General features: G+C 35.1%; 2 protein-coding genes across 2 annotated transcripts; both read right to left on the reverse strand.

Annotated features, from left to right (window-relative positions):
- Positions 1–9503: 9503 nt before the first annotated feature.
- LOC137404222 (carboxylesterase 3B-like) lies at positions 9504–15460 on the reverse strand. Its single transcript, XM_068090385.1, has 5 exons — positions 15389–15460; positions 15038–15250; positions 11730–11856; positions 11095–11282; positions 9504–9818 (listed from the first exon to the last, which is right to left on the reverse strand). The coding sequence occupies exons 2-5, from the start codon at positions 15060–15062 to the stop codon at positions 9760–9762; spliced, it is 399 nt and encodes a 132-aa protein (XP_067946486.1). The 5' UTR covers positions 15063–15250; positions 15389–15460; the 3' UTR covers positions 9504–9759.
- LOC137394752 (bile salt-activated lipase-like) lies at positions 15375–20882 on the reverse strand. The gene is made up of 6 exons (XM_068081548.1): positions 20741–20882; positions 20473–20601; positions 19935–20162; positions 16782–16966; positions 16241–16491; positions 15375–15642 (listed from the first exon to the last, which is right to left on the reverse strand). The coding sequence occupies exons 1-6, from the start codon at positions 20880–20882 to the stop codon at positions 15375–15377; spliced, it is 1203 nt and encodes a 400-aa protein (XP_067937649.1).
- Between the last annotated feature and the right edge of the window lie 510 nt (positions 20883–21392).

The raw sequence follows: 21392 nt of genomic DNA on the forward strand, positions 1-21392 counted from the left end.
TTTAGGTTACTGCCTAAATCTTGATTACAGTATTTGCAATAGTTTCTGTTCAGACTTGTGCATATATGTATAAGCAGAACTATCATGATTACCTGCACAGCTTCATCATCTTTTTACACTATGGGGGGTCCTCCCATGTTTTGTGACGATTCTGACGACCCGACGACAGGGATATTTAAAAAGTGACAGACGAGACGACCATTTACCAATGTAGGTGACGAGGATTGCGTAAATAGGATTACTAAAGGTACGGCTGCACGTAACGATTTTTTCGTTGGTTCGGAGTTCTGGCCGAAATCACGAAAAACGCAGAATTAATCGGTCAAAATTCACAGAATTATTTGAGCTGTGCATGCCCACCGAGTTCGTCGACGAACGCTTTTAACAGATTAAACAAATTATTAGCGACCACGATTCTAGCGGCCTTAGCAATTAGTATAGTCCAAGACATGTACCGTGACACACAATAAAAATACGAAAGCATTTCAACATAGAACACACGATAAAACTGTCTAAGTCGCGCTATTATTAGTTAGCAAACACGACTTTAGCAAATTTTAAGATATATGTAGTCCGAAAACATAATGCGACACACAAGAAAATTATTACAGAAAGTTATGATAGTAAATACGATGCAACTGACTTGTTTGCGCTAGAAATGTCGACATTCTCTACCGCAAAACTTTTGCTGCTAAAAAGGAAAAATAATTAAAAAAAATAAACAAATTGTAGCTATAGCGTCCAAACAATAAATACATTCAATAACGCAATCTAAGCAGTTGCATCGTGTGTACTATGTTGATTTGCACTTATACTTTTACTTTCGTGTGTCATTATACGTCTCTTGGACTATACTAATTGCAAAAGCTGCTGAGATCGTGCTCGCTAGCACGATTCTAGCAGCGCAGAATAATTCTGTGTGTTTCAATCATTTCGTGATTTTGGTTAGAACCAACGGAAATTTTGTTACGTGTTGCCGTACCGTTACTAACTTATTATTTGTTCATAAATCACCACGGTCAACCGAAACTTCACTAGTTTTGGTTTGAAGCATCTGGCCCAGCATTTATAGACTGCCAAATAATTAAAGCAATGAAATGCCACGACATTGACAGCAAATCAGTTTCCAAGTCTGTGACTGACAGTGATTATTAAAGGCAATCTCGGTCTATTTTCAGTACAAGAAATATAGCTCTAAAAACCTAAGACGGCTGTCACTCTTCGCGGAGTAATCAGCAACGCTCCCAAACATCACTAATATGTTTGTGAAGGTCGCTGGTTGAGCCATGCTTTTGGTTAGCAGAAGTTCAAACTGAGCGAGTTTCAGATTTTTAACGCAACCCAGTGCCACCAGTATGGATATTTGTATTAAAATAACGAATGTGAAGAAAGAGGTTGTTTTGGTTACCAATTTGAAAAAGGTGACAGTGATTTTAAAAGTGACGACAGTGATTTTAAAAGTGACGACAGTGATTTTAAAAGTGACTATTCTGACGACAGCTTTGTGTGGTAGGACCCCCACTATGGCCCAAATTAACCGTAAACTTATCTTAACTGTAGCTCGACAGCATTTTAGGTTTGTTCTCTGAAACAAATTAAAATCATCAAAAAAGATTTAAACTTGGAAAACAGGTTTGACTTGATGCTACAAGTTTGATGAAAACTAAACAGATTTTATCATAAACATGTTTAAGCTACACGGCGTCAGCTCTTCTGCAATAACTTTTTGAGACACTCAAAGTTTAATAATAACAAAGTTTGACATATATCAGTATGTGGTTTCTTCTGTTATGCATTTTATTTATAATTTATTGCTGTATTTTAAGAAAGATATATTTTTCGTTGGCACTGTGAAAGATATTTCACACAGATAATATCAAATGCAATTGTTCTGTTAAGAAAAATTGATCTAGTAAAATTACTGTTTACAAGAAAGTGACCCCACAACGATTAACCTACTACTGAATCAATAGGTCTAATAATCTGCTTCCTGTCACTGCACTCTGTTTGTAAAATAAAATGCAACAAGCTGTTACTATCTCATATTCATTGCAGGGTTTATCGTAGGTGTAAAGCTTTAGACATGCTCAGTTTAGGACTATTTTAGGCAATTTATATTTGTTGTTATCAAGTCTTAGTTGCATATACAAGTATTGATGGTCATGATGTATTTTACGCCAACACAATCCCTAGACCATGATTATTTTAGATATCCTAAACATGCCATTATTTCTTGCACCTTAATAACTAAAGTTGAAATAAGTTCAGCGAGTTTTCCTTGAAAGGAAGATGTATATATACTGCTGGTATTGAAAGTTGCAAGTTTGATGTGGACATTAATAAACTTGGCATGACATCACTGTTAACCAGGGATTAGGAAACTCAGCTTCAATGAGTAGTTGCAGTAAATAGCCATATTTTATACTTTTTATCTATGATATAGGACACTATGTAACACCCCTCATCTTTATCTGCAACACATGTGCCTGCCTAGCTTCCAGCACAGTACTTTTCAGTAGCTCAAGTCTCTCCTTGTTAAGAGTTGTCCCAACTTTGCTATTGCAACCTAGTTACATGAACTGGTTAGATTTGCTGTCAAACTCAAGCCACACCGGGACATTTGCTGGCAGACTCATAGGCTTGTTGGAGTTCCTTCAAAGAAGTAATATAGCTGTCTGATCTCTCAGAAAAAACTTTTTTTATTAATACGGTTGTCCATGTATTTTACATTTTGATTACAGCCAAGTAGTTCAATGATTACGTATGTGAATTCTGAGTAGAACTAGCTTAAGGCGTTTTTCTTGCTGATTGGCTGTCGTTTACAATTGCAGAGACTTAACAAGATTACAGTGTGCCATTTTAAGCCCATTCTCGTTACTGGGTTTAATTTTGCTTTTTAACCGCTCCAAAGAAATTCCATCTAACATTATAAATAATTCAAGGTGTAACATATTTGGTTAGCTTTTATTGATTTGGGATGCAAGGAGTATCAAGTTAGCAATAATCAAAAAGCTTGGCTCAAGTGAAACTCTAGCTGGTTCAGCAGAAACGTTGATCAAATTAAAGATATTTTGCAAAATCACTGTTGTAAGAATGCTTTGGGCATAGCAGGCTACTGCGTGAACCACAACAAGCCTGTAGATTATTTGTAGTAATATATGTGTTTTCATTTTCATTCATATATCGTATCATTGTCCTTCATGATGAATAAGAGTGTTGCTACAAACTTTGTAGCAACGCTCTTATTTATCATGAATAAGAGACACTTTGTAGTACTAAGTGTCTGCCTTTGATGCAATACACAGGAGTCAGAATGCAAACCACATTTACAAAAGGGAACTTTGTAAAACCTTCGAAAGAGATGAGATAGAGTTGCTTCAAGTATGCTTGACTTAAAAATGTAAGTACAGCATATTCTAGAGTTTTCGTAAGGAATGTGATCATTAAATATTAACAAGTAAAAGTGTGAAAGATGCAAAGATTTATCAACTTCTATGATTGATTAGGTTGATTTTCACCAATAACACTTCATGTAATTCTATTTATGCGATGAAATGTGAAACGTTTCATTGCATAATTCTGGATAATGTTGTTTCTTACCACATCATGTGTCCTATTTATATCTATTATCATGTGACCTACAGTACGTTACAGATGAGACCAAATACAGTGAAACATGGATAACTCAAACTTCACGGGACCGAGCAAAAGTGTTTGAGTTATCAGAGCGTTCAAGTTATCAGAGCACAGTCACAAGTGAATGTATTTATCAGTAGATACATATACAAAATACATGTATATATAAAACTAAAGTATATGTTGTTTGTTGTAAGGGCATCTGATGTAGAGTTTTAAAGTATTTATCAGAAAGTATAGATATTTTTATACACTTGAGATTTGTGTGTTGTTTTAGGTGATGTGACTGCCAGAACTTTTTCAGATTAAAATTGGCAAAACCTAATCACTGTTAAAACGCTCAGAAGACATTTTTTCTTCTGAGTGTTTTACTCGAGACCAATTTTGCCAATTTTAATCTTAAAACGTCTTGTCAGTCACATCACCTAAAACTGCAAACAAATCTCAGCCCAATGGAAAAATATCTATTCTTTTTGATAATTTTTAAAACTGGACATAAGTAAACATTTATGACCAATGCAAAAAAGCATGCTTTACATCTGATCAGTTGTTTCATTTAAAAAAACTTATCGAGTGTAGTCTGTGACAAGGTATTTTTATGACAAAGATCAACAGTGTGACTTATTGTAGAAATAGATTTTAAACAGTTATTATAGTCCTTAAAAACTTGTTAGCCTTTTCTAACAAAATTGGCCCATCGATAGGTACGCCTTCACTACGCACTTGTCTAAACCAAGTCAATAATACACCATCCAAATCATCGTGCGACGTTGAACGATCTCTTAGCCTTGATGAATTTTGGTCACATAACGATCTTATTCTTTCTTATTGTTTAATCCATGTTGACACTGTACTTTTTGGAGGATTTTCTCTTTTTGATAATGCTAATAGCTTTTGTCCCGCTTCGATTTCCTCGAGTACTTTAAGTTTGTCAGAAGGTTTCCACGCTTTTCTTTGCTTGTGTGATGCCATCGTAAAGCGGATGTCTGTTGTAGCGGACGCCAAGCCACGAGCCTATTTGTGAAATTTTATCTTTATGTATCTGCATATAATCACTGTTACAATGTGTATTTTGCATGCTGTGTCTATCTTTATTAAATTTTTATCGCTAATACCTTCTAACGTCTATAGCTTGGCCGTAACTAAGCGAACGTCTTAGCGACCCTATTAATCATTTTTATACGATTTCTTTTTCGGTTCCATTATACGGTGCGGAGGAAATTATATGTACACTATACGCGGATAAAAAGCGCTTTCGTTAAGAAAGCAGAGTAGTCTCAGCTCCGCGACTAATGGAAACTCCTTCGAAATAAATTGAACGGAAACCACGTTTGTGAATTCGGCAAAAAACTGTTCGAGTTAACGGTGCCGAGGTCGAGTTATATAAAGCCATTTATCATTGCGTGGGAACAAACCAAGCAAATCCATTCGAGTTAGCCATGTGCTCAATATATCCAAGGGCAAGTTATCCATGTTTCACAGTATATCTCCCAAATATAACCTGCTGTACTTTGTAGTAGACTTTGTACTTTGTACTGCTGTACTTTGTGGCCGTTGTAACTACCTACCGGGTGTGACCCATTGTATCTCAACTATGTGACCCAATGTCTTGCTTATTCAGTCTACTGCACCTTAGAGATGTGAATAGCAGTGTACTTCAAAAGTATAGCAGTACATCATCGATATGACTCCCTGCACTTTATAGATGTAACTGGCTGTACGTTACGGTTGGGATACATTGCACTACCCAGATGTGACCCGTTAAACACTGCATCATGGTGCTACACTGTGTATTCCCCATAGATATATATACCTATATATATATCGGTATATACGGTATATATATCTATGGTATTCCCATAGCGTGCTACACTATATTCACATAAAGTAGCCTTTGTATCCCCATATGAAACTACCCATAAGGACCTTTCTCATCATGACTCATTGTGCCATGTGACTCCCTGCTTGCCATCGAGGTACATGAATAAGTATAGAAAAGTACACTTAGCACCTTTGGTAAATTATTACAAAAAAGTTCTCTCAAGTTTTAACATTAACTCAACCTTGACAATATCCTAGAACTAAAAGTTATTGGAAAGGCAACTCCAATTTACATTATATGCGGTATTGTTGCCTAATATACCTATTCATGTTTGTAACTTTTCTTAGCATTTACTTTGCTTGTGCCTTGTTTAAATTGGTTTGGCCAATGTTGAACCTCCTTATTTGTTCAATATCAATAATATTCTTTTTATATGCAATACAATCCTGTTTGTGCTTATAGTTGTACGTACGTAGTATAATTTTCCAGTTTTCTATAATAAAAGCATAATTGTAGAATCTATGCACAACTTACCCATTCTGGAAAAAGTTGGTCCACACTGTTGTCACGGTGTCAGCTAGAGGCTTGTCCTCTGCTGTCATTGAGTTAAAAAAAAGGATAGAATCTTGCTGCTTCTTCTGACAACTTTGGTCTAAAGTATTTCACAAACACATGATATAACCTAACTGTCTTTATGTCTTTTACCAATGTATTGCACGGTCATTTCAAACCTGAACAGGAAGTTGTGAATGTGAGTGATAAAACCATCGAGGAGTTTCTAAAAACAGCGTCGAATAGTGACAAGTCCTTCAATATTTGCTTGGATTAGTTTTATCATGTATTGATCAGAACTTATTCATAAGTGTAGCAAAAACAAAATAATGATAGCTTTGCTATTATTAACAGATGAAAAATATCAATTTATTTCGAACCATCTTTAGTTATATTTGACTTATCAAATCTAACTAAAGAAACCACGATATACAGAGATAATGCGTGTTAATAACTCACAAATTCTTTTATCAGCATGTCAGTTTAAAGCTGACAGAAGCAAGCTTTTGGAATGGTTCTGAGAGGATTTTTTCACAGATTTGTAAAAAAAACTTTTATATGCGTAGTTCTTTTGATTGTGCAACTTTAAGGATTTAAAGGAAAAGAAAGCGCTGCCTATATCATAAAGGCAATGAATTTCTTTAAAAAGTTGTTCTATGCGCATGTACCTTCCCAGATGTTGTTTTCTTTTGTGTAGATGGATCCAAAAACAAAAGGAAGATCTTCTGCGTGAAAAGCTGAGACTTTAAGCCAGAAAGGTTCTTCTGTAAATGTTAAGTTATTCTGAAATGGCTCTACGAATTGGTAGGCGTATGTACAAGTAGATCCGAGACTGTGGATTGTAAGTTCTTGTACGAAATCTTTATTGAAATATAATTCACCTGAGTAAAATATAAACAATTAGTAAATAAATAACATAGAAACTGTGATGAAAACTCATTTATATGTACAAAAAACATTCTACAATTTTCAGTAAAAACCCTGATCTCGAAGGAAAAGGTATTTATTAAGTTGATGTACCTAGTGCATAGGAATATCTAATCCCCCTCTCTGTATCATTAGGAGCAGTATCCAGTTCATATGTTCTAATGAAGAAGTCCTTGCAGAGATTAACTGACAGTCTGTTAATAGTTGAGCAGGTGAGTTCTAATCCGATGTCAGAATATTTTATTGACATCCCATTTGAAATAGACTCCTGGGTGATGTTGATAATGGTAGGTTCAATAGTGGTGCCAGCCCCATCCTGCTTATTGAAACCACCCAACAGGTCAAACTTAAAAATTGAAAATGTGAACAATTGATAATTATGTGTAGTTTCATATACATGTAAAATAAGCACAGAATTGGTTTCCTGTTAGGCTCTATAAAAGTTTTTTCTTACCATCTGAAATGCAGCTTAGTTTAGGCCATACTTTGAAATGCACACTTGAAAGCCAGATGATCAGTAATAAGATATGACTGTTACAAACCTGTCATCTTATGGGCCGACCAATTGAGTTACTGTGAGTCAGATTTAAACGTTTGCTTCAAGAAACCGAAAAATGGCCATAAACAAACTCAACATAAACTAAAAAGCATCTTAAAACTATAGCTGCCAGAGTACACGTGAGTGGATAACTCCTATTTCAGTTATCTCGATAATTCAGCTACAGAAAATATTTTACTAAATCGACTGTGGTTTAATTTTACTTGACCATTTGCTTACAGCAAGCCTCACGCTTTCCAATTCTTTCATTCCATAAAAAAGCTTTCCATATGTTGATCCGGTCTCTACCTTCACCGCTTATCTATCATTCTTTCTGGATTTTGGGCTACTAAATCATGCATGATAGCAACAGCTGTGTTTGTTTTCATGCAGAGACATGTCAAGAGTCTTTAATGAGTATATCTTGAATGTAGCTATAAAATAAGTGAGACTAGCAGCTTCATATAATAGTTTAGATCAGTGTTCAGTGATCCAGGTATTTACTGGGTTCATGATTTAAAGTGGAGTAAGGGATGCTGCTAGGTCGGAGAGGGGGCAAAAGCGAAAGTAGGCACCTCTGCGAGCATGAGTAACAGAGCTTTTGGGAGCTGTGACTATGAAATATGAGAAATTTGTATAAAGTATTAATTTCCTGGTGTTGTAACCACTGATGACTTACTTAATGCTGTTTACAAAACTGTAAAGAAAATGTCGATAAAACATCTATTTTTTGACAAAAGCTAGTAAATAAACACTCAATGAAAAAGTTAGAACTGCTGTAGCAACCGATAAGATAAAATCAAACTTTATTCTTATCCTTGATGTGCTGTCAGACTGAATTGAAAAATAAGCCAGAGTTCTGACTGGCTCAACGTTAGCATTGTGAAAAACTTGAAAATATTATCGTTATTTATGACAAAAAACAGCAGGTGTCTGTTCGATTACTATAATCAAGTGCACCAATCTAACAGCTCCAAATGCATAGTATTCTTATGCTAGTGCTTTCCTGAGATGTGTGGATGAAAATACATGTATGTGGCAAATTCTTCATATTAATATGAATAATGTAAGTTTGCATCATACCACAACTATAAATAGGCATGAGTGCATCATACCACAATTATTAATGGGCATGAGTTTGCATCATACCACAATTATGAATAGGGATGAGATTATGATCATACCACAATTATAAATAGACATGAGGTTGTTATCATACCACAATTATAAATAGGCATGAGATTATGATCATACCACAATTATAAATAGACATGAGGTTGTGATCATACCACAATTATAAATAGGCATGAGATTATGATCATACCACAATTATAAATAGACATGAGGTTGTGATCATACCACAATTATGAATAGGCATGAGGTTGTTATCATACCACAATTATAAATAGGCATAAGATTATGATCATACCACAATTATAAATAGACATGAGGTTGTGATCATACCACAATTATAAATAGGCATGAGATTATGATCATACCACAATTATAAATAGACATGAGGTTGTGATCATACCACAATTATGATTAGGCATGAGGTTGTTATCATACCACAATTATAAATAGGCATGAGATTATGATCATACCACAATTATAAATAGACATGAGGTTGTGATCATACCACAATTATGAATAGGCATGAGGTTGTTATCATACCACAATTATTAATAGTTTGTGATCAGACTAAATGCTTTTCTTAAGTTTGCTCTGCACATGATGCATAAACATATGTAAGTAATTTTTTCTGTTCTCTGTAAACCAGTAAAGAATTAAGATGTGTTTACAGGTTCACTGAACTGGTGCAAACTGCTAGACTTCACGACACATATGTACGTACATGTATGTTCATGTATATGCTAGTATAGATGCTATCATAAGTTTGTGGCATGCAAACCATCCGGATTCTGGAAAAAAAGTTTGACTAGGAAAAGCAAGAATCAAGAAATAAGCTGAACTAGAAAACGCAATCTACTACTGTTAAATGGACCAGTTTACGACTTTGTGCTGATGCTTTTTATTTTGCAATTTGCTGTAGATTTTTAGTTGACATAACAATAGATATTTCACAAAGATGATATATTAACCCAATTGGTCTATTAAAGAATTGAACTAGTAAAATCACTGTCTACAAGAAAGTAACTCCAAAAATATTTTCAGTTGACATAGTGAAATATATTATATGCAGATAATATAAAATGTAATTAATCTGTTTAAATAATTGACTTAGTAAAATTACTGTTTTTTTAAGAAAGTGATTCCACAACGATTAACCTACTACTGAATCAATAGGTCTAGTGATCTGCTTTCTGTCACTGCAGTCTGTTCCTAAAATAAAATGCAACAAACGGTTAGACTTTATGGGCGTCGCAGAGTTTAAAATATAAATAAAATGCTTTAAACGCTTTCAGTTCCATAATAATTTAATTAAGATTTATTTGTTGTAATAAAATGTAAGTATACAAGCATTTAAAGTCATTTGGTGTTATATACTTATACAATCTTACAATGATGAATTTCCTAGAAATCATAAAACTGTTAGTATTTCTTTCCACAGTATTAACTAAAGTGGAAATGAGTTCAGTAAACTTTCCTTTTAAGGAACATGTATATACAGTCATATCTCGACATATGAGTACAAAACTTGAGCACATATTTGCCTTGAGATATGAGAAACCTTTGAGGTACGAGGCAGTTATCGATAGCCACTGAAAAGCCAGGTATCTAGAGGTCATTCTCGGAAACAGCATCGTTCGGTTTTTCTTGTCAAATAAATTAAAAAAAGTTTAAAAAGGTCTACTCAAAGCCATAGCAAAAGCGAAGCAAAATGTGCCAAACCAAAAATAAAACAAAACAAAAAAGATGAAAAAAAATTAAAGTTACGTTTAGTAAGAGATTAAAGCTCAGATTAATGCGTGTGTCTGAAAACCTAAATTCGTTTAAATTACAAAAGTCACAAAAGTTTAGTGTATCGAATATATTACTGTCAGTCTTTCTCGTACCGCCATTAGCCATTACTTCTGTCTTGAAGATAAGAAACTCATACCGTGCTGTACATAGTAATGTTACATTTAATTGCAGATCATAACCACTAAATAAATATTCGTTATTTGGGAGTGTAGGTACTGAATTATAACAATTAAAAACACGTTTCTTCATCATAATATCGTGTTTTAGGTGTTTTTTTCATAAGATGAGAGCAGATTAATTTGTATTTAGGTCTTTTATATTGAAACTTTTGCATTGAGATACGAGAACATTGAGATACGAGCTCAGTCCCAGAATGCGTTAAGCTCGTATGTCAAGGTATAACTGTATACGGCTGGTAGTGATAGTAAGTTAGACCACACTTTCTAAAAGTTCAACAACTAGTGTTACCATAGACACCAACTCTATCTAATGTGGTCTCATCCTCTGGTACTCCACGAAGGCTCCATCACATAAATATAACACAGACAGATGAATTGTTTGTCGGAAATTAATAAACTTGGCATGACATCATTGTTAATCTAGGATTAGGAAACACAGCATCAATGAGTAGCAGTGAATAACCATATTTTATACTATTTATCTATGATATAGGACACTATGTAACACCTCTCACCTTTATCTGCAAGCACCTGTGCCTGCCTAGCTTCCAGTACAGTACTTTTCAGTAGCTCAAGTCTTTCTTTGTTAGGAGTTGTCACAACTCTGCTTTTAATGCCTAATTCCATGAACTGGTTAGACACGCTGTCAAACTCAGGCCATTCAGGGACACTTGATGGGAGACTTACAGGCCTGTTGGGGTTCCTTTAAAAGTATAATGCATAAGTCTGGCAAACTGAAAGATGTAAGAATCCTTTTTATGCCTATAGTTTTATTTTACTTTAATTTTTATCCTGATTGATTTAATTCACATAAAGCACAAACTCTAAAAATATCATTAAGAAAAACAAGAATTCACACTATCTAAAGCCATCTGGTTTCAGGCCATTTTTTGTCATAATACGATAGGATGTCTGTAAATATTTAATATGTTGTATATTATAGAAATGATATGAGATAATCAGTTCCACACGATGGTAGCATTCTGGTTACCATGGTTTAACTTTAGTTGTTAAGAGCTTTATGATACTAGTTTAGCTGAGGGTTCTGCCTAAGACTCACTAAGTTATGAAAGAAAAACTCATTTGGCTCTAATTGAAGCATAATGTAATCATTATGCTTGTTGTTATGTTAAATATACATACAGCTTACCCAGTTTTGGCAAAGTTAGTCCACATTGTCATCATGGTGTCAGCTAGAGGCTTGTCCTCTGCTGTCGTTGAATTGAAAAATGGATAAATAGCTGCTGCTTCTTCTGTCAATTCTGGACCAAAGTATTCTACAAACAGATGATACTCCTTCAGAGCTGGACAAATGTTAGTGCAGGAGTTGGTAAAATTAGGGAAAAGAGTCGGACAACTCTCACACACCCTTATTAAATACAATTTACCGTAAAACCTCTAATTGAACGCTGCCTTTATTTGAACGCCAACTCTACTTGACAGCCACCTTTATTTGGTCGCCAAGATGGCTGCCTTTTACTTCTTCATTATAGGAGAAGTGAAAGGGTTGAATAGACCGCCACCCTTTGATTCTTTGATTTTTACGAACCTATAATAAAAAGTGATCAGTAGAAAAGTGTCCTCAAAGTGTATTAATAATGACTCAATTGCATCAATAACAATCAATTCTTTCATTGTTTCTGTTCGTATCAAAGTCCGTTTTTCAGCTCCAAAAATTTTTGGTTTTCCATTAAAACTTCGAAAGCAACACTACGGAAATAATTAACAACTGTATCAGGCTGATAGTTGTTCCTTGTTTAGCGCGGTCTTGATACTTCGACGTACACATATATAAAAAACAGTTTACATTTACAATCGTATATGACTGACTAGTTTTAGGCTAAAAGCTAATAGTTTTGCTTTGCTAAAAAAGTTGTTGGGATGCTAATATCGACTAGTTTAGCATTGCAGAAAAAGAGTTGAGGTCAGCAGACGTTGTAGAAGGTATTAAACAGCCAGAAGAAAATGAAATCCGTAACAAACTAAAGTAACAATCAGAATGCAACTGGCTGAGAGAACGATGCAAATAGTTTTGTTCAAAAAATTTCAACTTTTTCTGCTTGTATTATAGGTATGGTTTGTTTATGTCTCTTGTTCTTGATTAGACTTTTGCAGCATTTAATAGATTATTATTTTATACATGTAACTTACAAATTTGCAGATTTACAGCATATTGTTTGATAGCATCCCTGCGGTTATCTTAACTCGGCTTGCAATGAATCAATGTTCATAACTTCTCTTCTATCACACATAAAGAGCCAGTTTTGGCTGCAAACTGTAGCAATCATATCAATGAATGCAATAAGCTTTTATGCAACAGTGTTAAATATAGTTATAAAATAAATTTGTCTTCAAATTTACAATGAAATAAAAAATTGAAAGCTCCACTAAATCGCGAAGCAAGGTCCAGGCTATAATATCACTCTGCAAGTTAAATGTAAGCAATAGATATCAACTGGTAGTGGATATTTCTCAGTTTCCCAATGCATATTTATTTTGAAATCTACGACAAGTTGGAGGTAAGGTAGCAGATTTTTTGCATATGAAAAGGTTAATGTCGCAGTTGCTTTTTTGAGTTAAATTTTCAGAAGATACATGTAAGATCAACCCGCAAAAAGGTTAATTAAATTTATCTTCCCAAAATTCTGACAAGCTAGTTGAAAAATACAATGCTAGCCTTTAGTTGAACGCCACCTCTATTTGACTGCCACCTAGAAGAAGTGTTGAAAAATAGTCTGTCATGGCACTCAAATAAAGGTGGTACGGTATTATATATTTAGAAAGGTTTAGGCACTTCATAAGCATTATTAAATAAAGCAGTGTAGAGTTTAGCTTCATTTCTCTCATTAGATCAACGCTACGGTCAGACTGAAGAAGGTATAAATAAATTGAATTCGAGTGTTCACAAGGCTAGCAAGTTGTCCTTGAGGCAGAAATTCAGTGAAAGTCAATAAAAGCTGATCTAATGCAATAAATAATTGCTGAAGACAATAATTTAAAACAATCTCTAAAACATTCTCAAAGTATGCTAATCTATGCAATGGAACCTCGGTTCTCGAACAGAATCCATTTCAGAAGGTTGTTTGAAAACCGAGTTGTTCGAGATCCGAAACAATTATTTCCATTAGAATTAATATATGTAAATTTTAATCCGTTCCAAGCCGAGACAACAACTTCGGTAAAATATCTTTAACATTTTACACTATAAGCTGTACTGTATACTACATACTATAAATAAAAACGAGTAGATATAGAATGTGTTTATTTTTAATAAAAAGATTTCTGTCTATGATGATGAAAACAGAAAACAAAAAGTAAACATTTTATATGTTTTGCTCTTAAAACATCGAAAACATTCTAGGTTAAGAAGCAATACTAAAAATTGTAGAAATTGATAATGAAACAGCGAAAAATACAACAGATCAGTTACATCAAAAATCGTGTGAAATAGAAAATATAAACAGCAATAGCACCTTTACTTTACATCTTTAAAGAAGAATCCTCCTCCAAAACAATTTAGGGTAACTCGACCAGAGGAGTTGTCTCCCTAGCAAATATCTTCGGTCAAGGGATGACGTCTCAGATGGTTCCTTCCTTTTTGAAAAGAATTTATGAAGCGTTACATTCTTTTCCCTGAAGGTTTCCATGCTGGTTCCAGAGCTGTTGTGAACAGTTAATTCTAGTGCACACACTCCAGTTGGTTCCAGAGCTGTTGTGAACAGTTAATTCTAGTGCACACACTCCAGTTGGTTCCAGAGCTGTTGTGAACAGTTAATTCTAGTGCACACACTCCAGTTGGTTCCAGAGCTGTTGTGAACGTTTAATTCTAGTGCACACACTCCAGTTTGGTCGAGAACCAAATTTTTGTTCGAGATCCGAGGTGAACAAATTTCAATTTTTTTGGTTGAAAACCGAAGCATTCGAGAACCGAAGCACTCGAGAACCGAAGCATTCGAGAACCGAAGCACTCGAGAACCGATGTTCCACTGTATATATAAATTTCATACTCTGTAGTTCAGTTTGTTTAGCTATAGCTATTAAAATCTTAGTGAAGAACCCTTATCACAGAAGTTTGGATCACAGGACCTCCCGTTCGCCAGGTGTAAACCTAACCAATTTAGCTCCACGAGTTTGATGGAATAATTGAGTGATATATGTCGCTATGTGGGTGAAAATACGCTACCGCTCTTCGTTACGTTGCAAAGTCATTTTATGTATTAGTAAGAGCCACAGATAACTAGCTTACTTAAATTATCCATTGACAATGTGCCAGGCTAATGGCAAATGGTATTGTTCATAAGGTGGGTTTATAAGTGTGGCATTGCGATCACTGTTTATAAGCTGATTTTTAATACCTGTGCAACGTCGAATATTCCACTAGTTGTACATAAAGGTCAACAAAGAGCCTACCAATGTCATAAAGACCCTTAGCATATTATGATTTGGTATTTTCTGTACCTTCCCAGATGTTGTTTTCTTTCATATAGATGAAACCAAAAACAAAAGGAAGATCTTCTCCGTGAAAAGCTGAGACTTTAAGCCAAGAAGGTTCTCCTGTAAATGTTAAGTTACCCTGGAATGGCTCTACGAAGTGGTAGGCATATGTAGAAGTAGATCCGAGACTGTGGGTTGTAAGTTCTTGTACAAAATCTCCATTGAAATATAATTCACCTGAGTAAAATATAAACAAATAGTAAATAAAAACAAAAGAACTATGATGAAAACTCATTTATATGTACAAAAACCATTCTACAAATTTCAGTAAAAACCCTGATCTCGAAGGAACAGGTATTTATTAAGTTGACGTACCTAGTGCATAGGAATATCTAATCCCCCTCTCTGTATCATTAGGAGCAGTATCCAGTTCATATGTTCTAATGAAGAAGTCCTTGCAGAGATTAACTGACAGTCTGTTAATAGTTGAGCAGGTGAGTTCTAATCCGATGTCAACATAATTCATTGACATCCCATTTGCGATGGACTCCTGAGTGATGTTGATAATGGTAGGTCCAATGGTGGTGCCAGCCCCATCCTGCTTATTGAAGCCACCCAGCAGGTCAAACCTGTGTAAAAATGACTGACTATTAACCATTCCTTATAACATTGCACCTCTGTATATAGAAAGGAGACACCTTCTTGTTTTAACCCTGAAGGCATCTTTCTCTTGGATATGAATAGGGGAGACACACTAATTCTCAAGTTCTATACAATGTCTAAACAAAGAATGGTGCTGTTGGTTAGTACTGGAAGGGACACTCAGCTTTCACCCAATCACTGTCCTATCAGCCTATACAAAGACTCAATACATTCCATATAAGTAAAATAGAGTTACCAAATACAAACGTTAGCTTTATGACAGTGATAAGGAGTGTCACATTTTCTGTTTTTGATATTACAGAAGTCTCCAGTATTTTTACGTAAATTATCCAAAATAGAATGACAGCAACCAATTATTGTATGCGGAACTGCGAGACATTTACTCTTAGCTTTAGGATGAGGTGCATTGATGGATGACAGGAGATAACTTCTCTCACCATTTCTGCCATGGGTTCAATTTGAACAACTAGTTTAGTTTGGTGAAATGAAAATCTATTATGATCTCTATAATATTTTTGTTGTTGAAATAATAGTTTTTTTATTCCTGCCATCTTTGCTCATTACCGACGAGATAGAGTGTAATCTTCATTAACAACATCAGGAGAGAAGAAGTCATTGTCAGGCATGGGATGCCAGACGTTGAGTATATCGTTAGGTGGAAGTACAGCGTAGACCTCCTTAATTGATAAACCAGAGAGGCAATCATAAACTGACTGGGAAGAAGGGCAGTTTGTCTTTCTCTTTATACTCTCAACCACTTCCTTCCACTGTCTCTCTGATGTGTACCAGCTCCCATCAATATAGAGAGACCCTGACTGAAGTAGACATTAACTATCTTTATAAAGCCTACCAGTGAACTACCAACATAAAATCTACTCCCGTAGCTCTGTAGATGTTCCAGTGAAGAGATAACCAGACTAAAATTACAAAAAACAAAAATATTTCTGAAATATGTTATTCGATACACATACCAATCAGTAGAAAACTAAAGCTATGTAAGCTTACGAATGCTTACTAACACTACTAGCAATTCTATAATATCTTATATCTAAAAAGTAACATAAGTCACTGAGTTACAGACTCTCAGATGACTCAACTCATATACCTCCTGTATGCCTCTCTTGAAGAGACCATCATTGTGCTGCCCTATCAGCTGGGCAGAGACACTGCCACTTCCTGCTGACTCTCCAAAGATGGTAACAAGATCTGGATCTCCTCCAAATCTTTGAATATTGTTTTGGATCCAAACAAGAGCAGCCCTTTGATCCCACAATGCAAAGTTTCCTGTGCCTGCAAGTCATTAGGATATGGATAAATGCAATGCAAATGATACTAAATCTAGTAATAAAATATTTAATAAAAATAATTACAATAACTTAAAACAGTTATAGGTAAAATAAGAATAAATTAATTATAAAAACAATATATCATTAAAATAGTTTATCATAATAAAATTTAGGAAAAGGTAAAACAAGTTGAAAAAAAGACGCTAAACAACTATGTACTAAAATATGTACAGTAAGTCGGAGTTGACAAGATTCATGCAGACTAGAACAAAGGAGAACGAAGACTGATTAGCATAGAGAAAATTATGCATAATGAAAGTCAGTGTTAAGAAATCTAATAATGATAGTAAAATTTGAAAGACAAAGGCAGCATAAAGAATTATCAAAAGTGATGGTCCAAGTCAACTCAAACAACTCAACAAAAAACAATGAATGGACAACAACTTTTGAGGCAAACGGGATTCTAGAAAGGAATCGTGGTGATAGCTGAAAAATGGGGAGCTCATAAAGACAAACTGCGAGTCTAATCATAATGGCAAAAAACTAGGTGCTAAGAACTAACTGCAGAAAGACCAGAAAATTGCCAACTACCAGCATAGAGACATGTCAATTAAACCAACTGAAGATGAGACAGTAATCCATTTGATGTGCAAATGACACGCACAAACATACAGAATACAAACACAAGCAAGTTAAACTAGCCCAAGGAATACACCGAAGTTTATGTGAGAAATATCAACTACCACGCATAGAGAAATGATATTATTAGTGCGATGAGGAAACAGTTATGGCGAACAGCAAGGTAAAACTGATTTGGGGCTTTAGTATACATACAGATCAAATGATAGAAACAAGCATACCGGATTTTGTATTAGAGAGAGGCAAATAAATGCTAAAGACGCAAGAGGGGTGAAGAGAGAAAATGAAATGATGGAAAAGTGCAGAAAATCACAGAAAACTAGAATTTGATACCAGATGGTGGTGAAATGTGAAAGCAAACATTGTACTAATAGTTACTATTAAGGCACTTGGAGTAATAGCTATAATAACTATAATAACTATCTAGCTAATAGCTATTAGCTATTATAGTTATTATTATCTAAAGCTTGGTTCACATTGGTTCCTGTTTAAAAGAAAAAGAAACAGCCGGAAATTTTTGACAAAACCAAAAATTTCCGTCTGTATCATATTTTGTTATGTGTGAATGTGAACCAAGCTTCATAGATACTTGTTCTAGTTAGTTGAAGTTGGAGCTACACATTTTTGCGACAAAGAATGGCACTATTGGAAACTAAAAGAATCACCAAAAAGTCTTTGAGTAATAGACTAATAGAGACCAGGTTGAATAATATTCTTCATCTAGTAGCTAAAGTATGTAGTCATTACATCAGTTCTGCCTGTCTTGTGTTAACATTAATAGAATAGCAATAATAGAAATGCTTTTAACTAGCCAAAGTCAAAGGAAGGTACCTCTGAGAAAAGAAATGTACATATTTGTGTGCTAAGTTCTGAACCAAGACAAAAATCCATGCAGAATAGGAAGACTGCAGGCTAGAAGAGATGACTTAACTGTAACTGTCTCAACGAGTCAAATTAGACAACTGATAAAAACAATTTCTAAAAATGTCTATGAATGCTTGAAGTAGACACTATTAGGTAAAAAGGTCCTTAAGTCTAAACTGAACTCTGGAATGTGGTTTAAAATAACAAACACATGGGCTATTTTTATATTAAGGTATAGAGGCAGAATATTAGACTGGACAGAAAATGAAAAAACTGGAAAGACGAACAAGTAAAATGCTTCATGTTTATGACATGCTACAGCCAAAAGCAGAAGTAGATACATCTAGTAGTTTTTATGTTAGTTGATTAGACCAATGGTATAATGAAATATGAAGAGTGAGTGTCACACAGTGTGAGAGAGTACATCAAGTATAATGACAGTTGGATATGTGGTGGCCGTAGCACACAGACATTATCGGCTACATTTTAAAACTTACATTTCATTTTAGTGATCTTCGGTAGTAGTAGTTGTCATTTATGCATATCTATGTTTAGCCACTGATTATATCATATTCTTTGTTTATTGAATAACATCTTATCACAACTTATGTAATCGGCATCACGAGATTGACCATGCTATCTTATGTAACACTTGTTGTTGTTGTAGGCCAATCATATAAAGGGCTTGCACTCTTTCTGAGAATGTATAGTAGTCTTTGGCTGTTACTCTGCCTATTATATGCTAAATATATACTAAAAGCACTCTACTCTCATGCGGTATTATTTCCGAGCCTGAGAACAGGGAAATTGGCTAGTGTGCAATGACAGACCGAGCAGTGACTTTTACAGATACCTCAGTCAGTGAAACAGTACGTGTAAGACCCTAAAAGTGATAGCAGAACAGACTAGAGTAGCGCAAGTACACGAATGGAAAAAAAGCAGCACATGGGCAACACTTAGTACAAACAGCTAGATAGCTTTCAGACCTGGCAAGCTGTCAAGATTATGAAACATGAACACAACAGTATTTCAAATCATTGGTGGGTGGCCCTTCGGAACATCACAAGAAGGTTGGTGCCTTTCTTGGCCATGTGGGAAGTTGAATTATCATTTATGACAATACAGGCATGTGCATAGATATTGATGATCTTAGAGGAGGAAATAATCTTGAAGACAATGTTGTTGTGACCGTAGGACCTCGGAAAGATTTCAATCTCAAAAAATGTTTTGCTAAAAGGACGTAAATTGCATTGACAATAATTTTTACAACATGCAGCTGTGTTAATAGAGTTACAACAATTCCACTAAAACACGCGTTAGTACTCAGAATTTGCCTTACCATCTGCAAGTTCCTGAAACTCTAAAACACTCAGTGAGATGCTATCAGGTTCAGTTTTTGGATATATTCACAAGTAATAGTTGCTAAACTTTTGGTTCATAACAGCAAATCAGCAAGCTAGTAGATGTACCTGGTCCATCAAATAAGAAGCCAAGAGCGCCGAGTCTGTAGTTTATGGTAACAACTATGACATCACCATGTTTGGCCAGACTGGCACCAAGAAAGACATCTTTAGATCCTAGTCTATAACCTCCTCCGTGAATAAACATCATAACAGGCTTCTTATTGGCTAGATCAACACCCCCGGGGACTGTTATATCCATGAAAAGACAATCCTCATCACCCATCAACTCACCAGCTATAAAACGAGAGTGAGTTTTACAGTAAACTAGTGCATGAGAGCCTATAGAGTTTACAAGAGTTGTACGATCACAGTTTATCAGTCAATTTACTGATTAATTTCACTGAATACACATTCAATTTTAAAGAATGGAGAGAATCTGGTTTCAATAGTTTAACTTGGTTGAGGTGATTAAAGAGGCTTTAACCAGAATTCTCTAAAATGCTTGTTTTAGATCAGAGTCTACTAGTGTTCCAACTAAAGAATGAGAAAAGCCATTGCCAGCAATCTGGTGTGTGGATACTGCGGAGTCATACCAACTACTTACGTTTAACAAAGCTGAATTGAACACAGAAGTTGCTTGCAGAGACAGCATCAATAGTTCCACTCCATGACTCTGGAGGGCTGGGTTTCTGGAACCTTCTTGAACCGGTTGGGGAAGCAGCATATCTCACACCTGCATAATCAGAATAAACTAATAAACTAATATTATCATTGGCATTAATTTACCAGTTTATTAGCCTAAGGTCTAATGAACTGGTAAATCATAAAAGCAACAAATAACTTTATAGAACAGGAGTGTAGTTGTTACTTACCAAGAAACAAGTCTATAGTCTGACCATCATAGTCAAAACTTTTACCACGGAGTTGTCCCCCATGTTGAAGTGTAACCAGAGGATCAGCAGTAGTAAAACTAGAGAAAAGCAGATAGGAGAGAGCAAGGTAAATGACCTTCATCTTAAGGCTGATAATCTTCAGCTAGTAAACTTTCAAACATAAAGCTATGACGGACGATGACAGGCTATGTGAGTTTATTGATAAGCTGACCCAAAGGTCTGTTTATATACCATGATAAAGCATAATCTCACCTACCAAAGGTACAATATTCTCACTATAAATATGGGTGTTTAACTTCAATGAGGCTGGCTTAGTTTAAAAGTGATAAAAGTATGGTAACTGTAATTCCTCTCATGAGCTCCATACCTGTACATAGTAACAGGCTGAGTAAAAAAACTGTATGACTAGTTAGATATCACTGCATTGCCTTTTGCATTGTCCTTCCGTTTTACTTGGTCTATTACATACAGCAAACTGAATTTGAAGGTCGATCGAAGATTCCTTTCTCGTAAAGAGATTTGTCAATCTGAAGCACCTACTGCCTAGGTATAGCTAATCCTCCTCTCTGTGTCATTAGGAACATACTACTACGAAGTTCTACTAAAGTTTACCGCAGAGACTGGTCTCTAG

Source organism: Watersipora subatra, chromosome 1 (assembly GCF_963576615.1).
Source record: "Watersipora subatra chromosome 1, tzWatSuba1.1, whole genome shotgun sequence".
Lineage (NCBI taxonomy): Eukaryota > Metazoa > Bryozoa > Gymnolaemata > Cheilostomatida > Watersiporidae > Watersipora > Watersipora subatra.

Bases quoted from the DNA above. Each gene is read 5' to 3' on its own strand.
- LOC137404222 (XM_068090385.1), bottom strand. From the start codon at position 15,062: ATGAAAGAAAACAACATCTGGGAAG. The intron at 11,283-11,729 runs GTAAGCTGTATG...ATACTTTTAAAG, and splicing joins ACTAACTTTGCCAAAACTGG to GAACCCCAACAGGCCTGTAA. The intron at 9,819-11,094 runs GTGAGAGGTGTT...ATTTTATTTTAG, and splicing joins ACAGGTGCTTGCAGATAAAG to GAACAGACTGCAGTGACAGA.
- LOC137394752 (XM_068081548.1), bottom strand. From the start codon at position 20,882: ATGAAGGTCATTTACCTTGCTCTCTCCTATCTGCTTTTCTCTAGTTTT. The intron at 16,967-19,934 runs GTACATCTACTA...AATGACTTGCAG, and splicing joins CTTCTTATTTGATGGACCAG to GCACAGGAAACTTTGCATTG. The intron at 16,492-16,781 runs GTATATGAGTTG...TGTCTACTTCAG, and splicing joins TCAAGAGAGGCATACAGGAG to TCAGGGTCTCTCTATATTGA.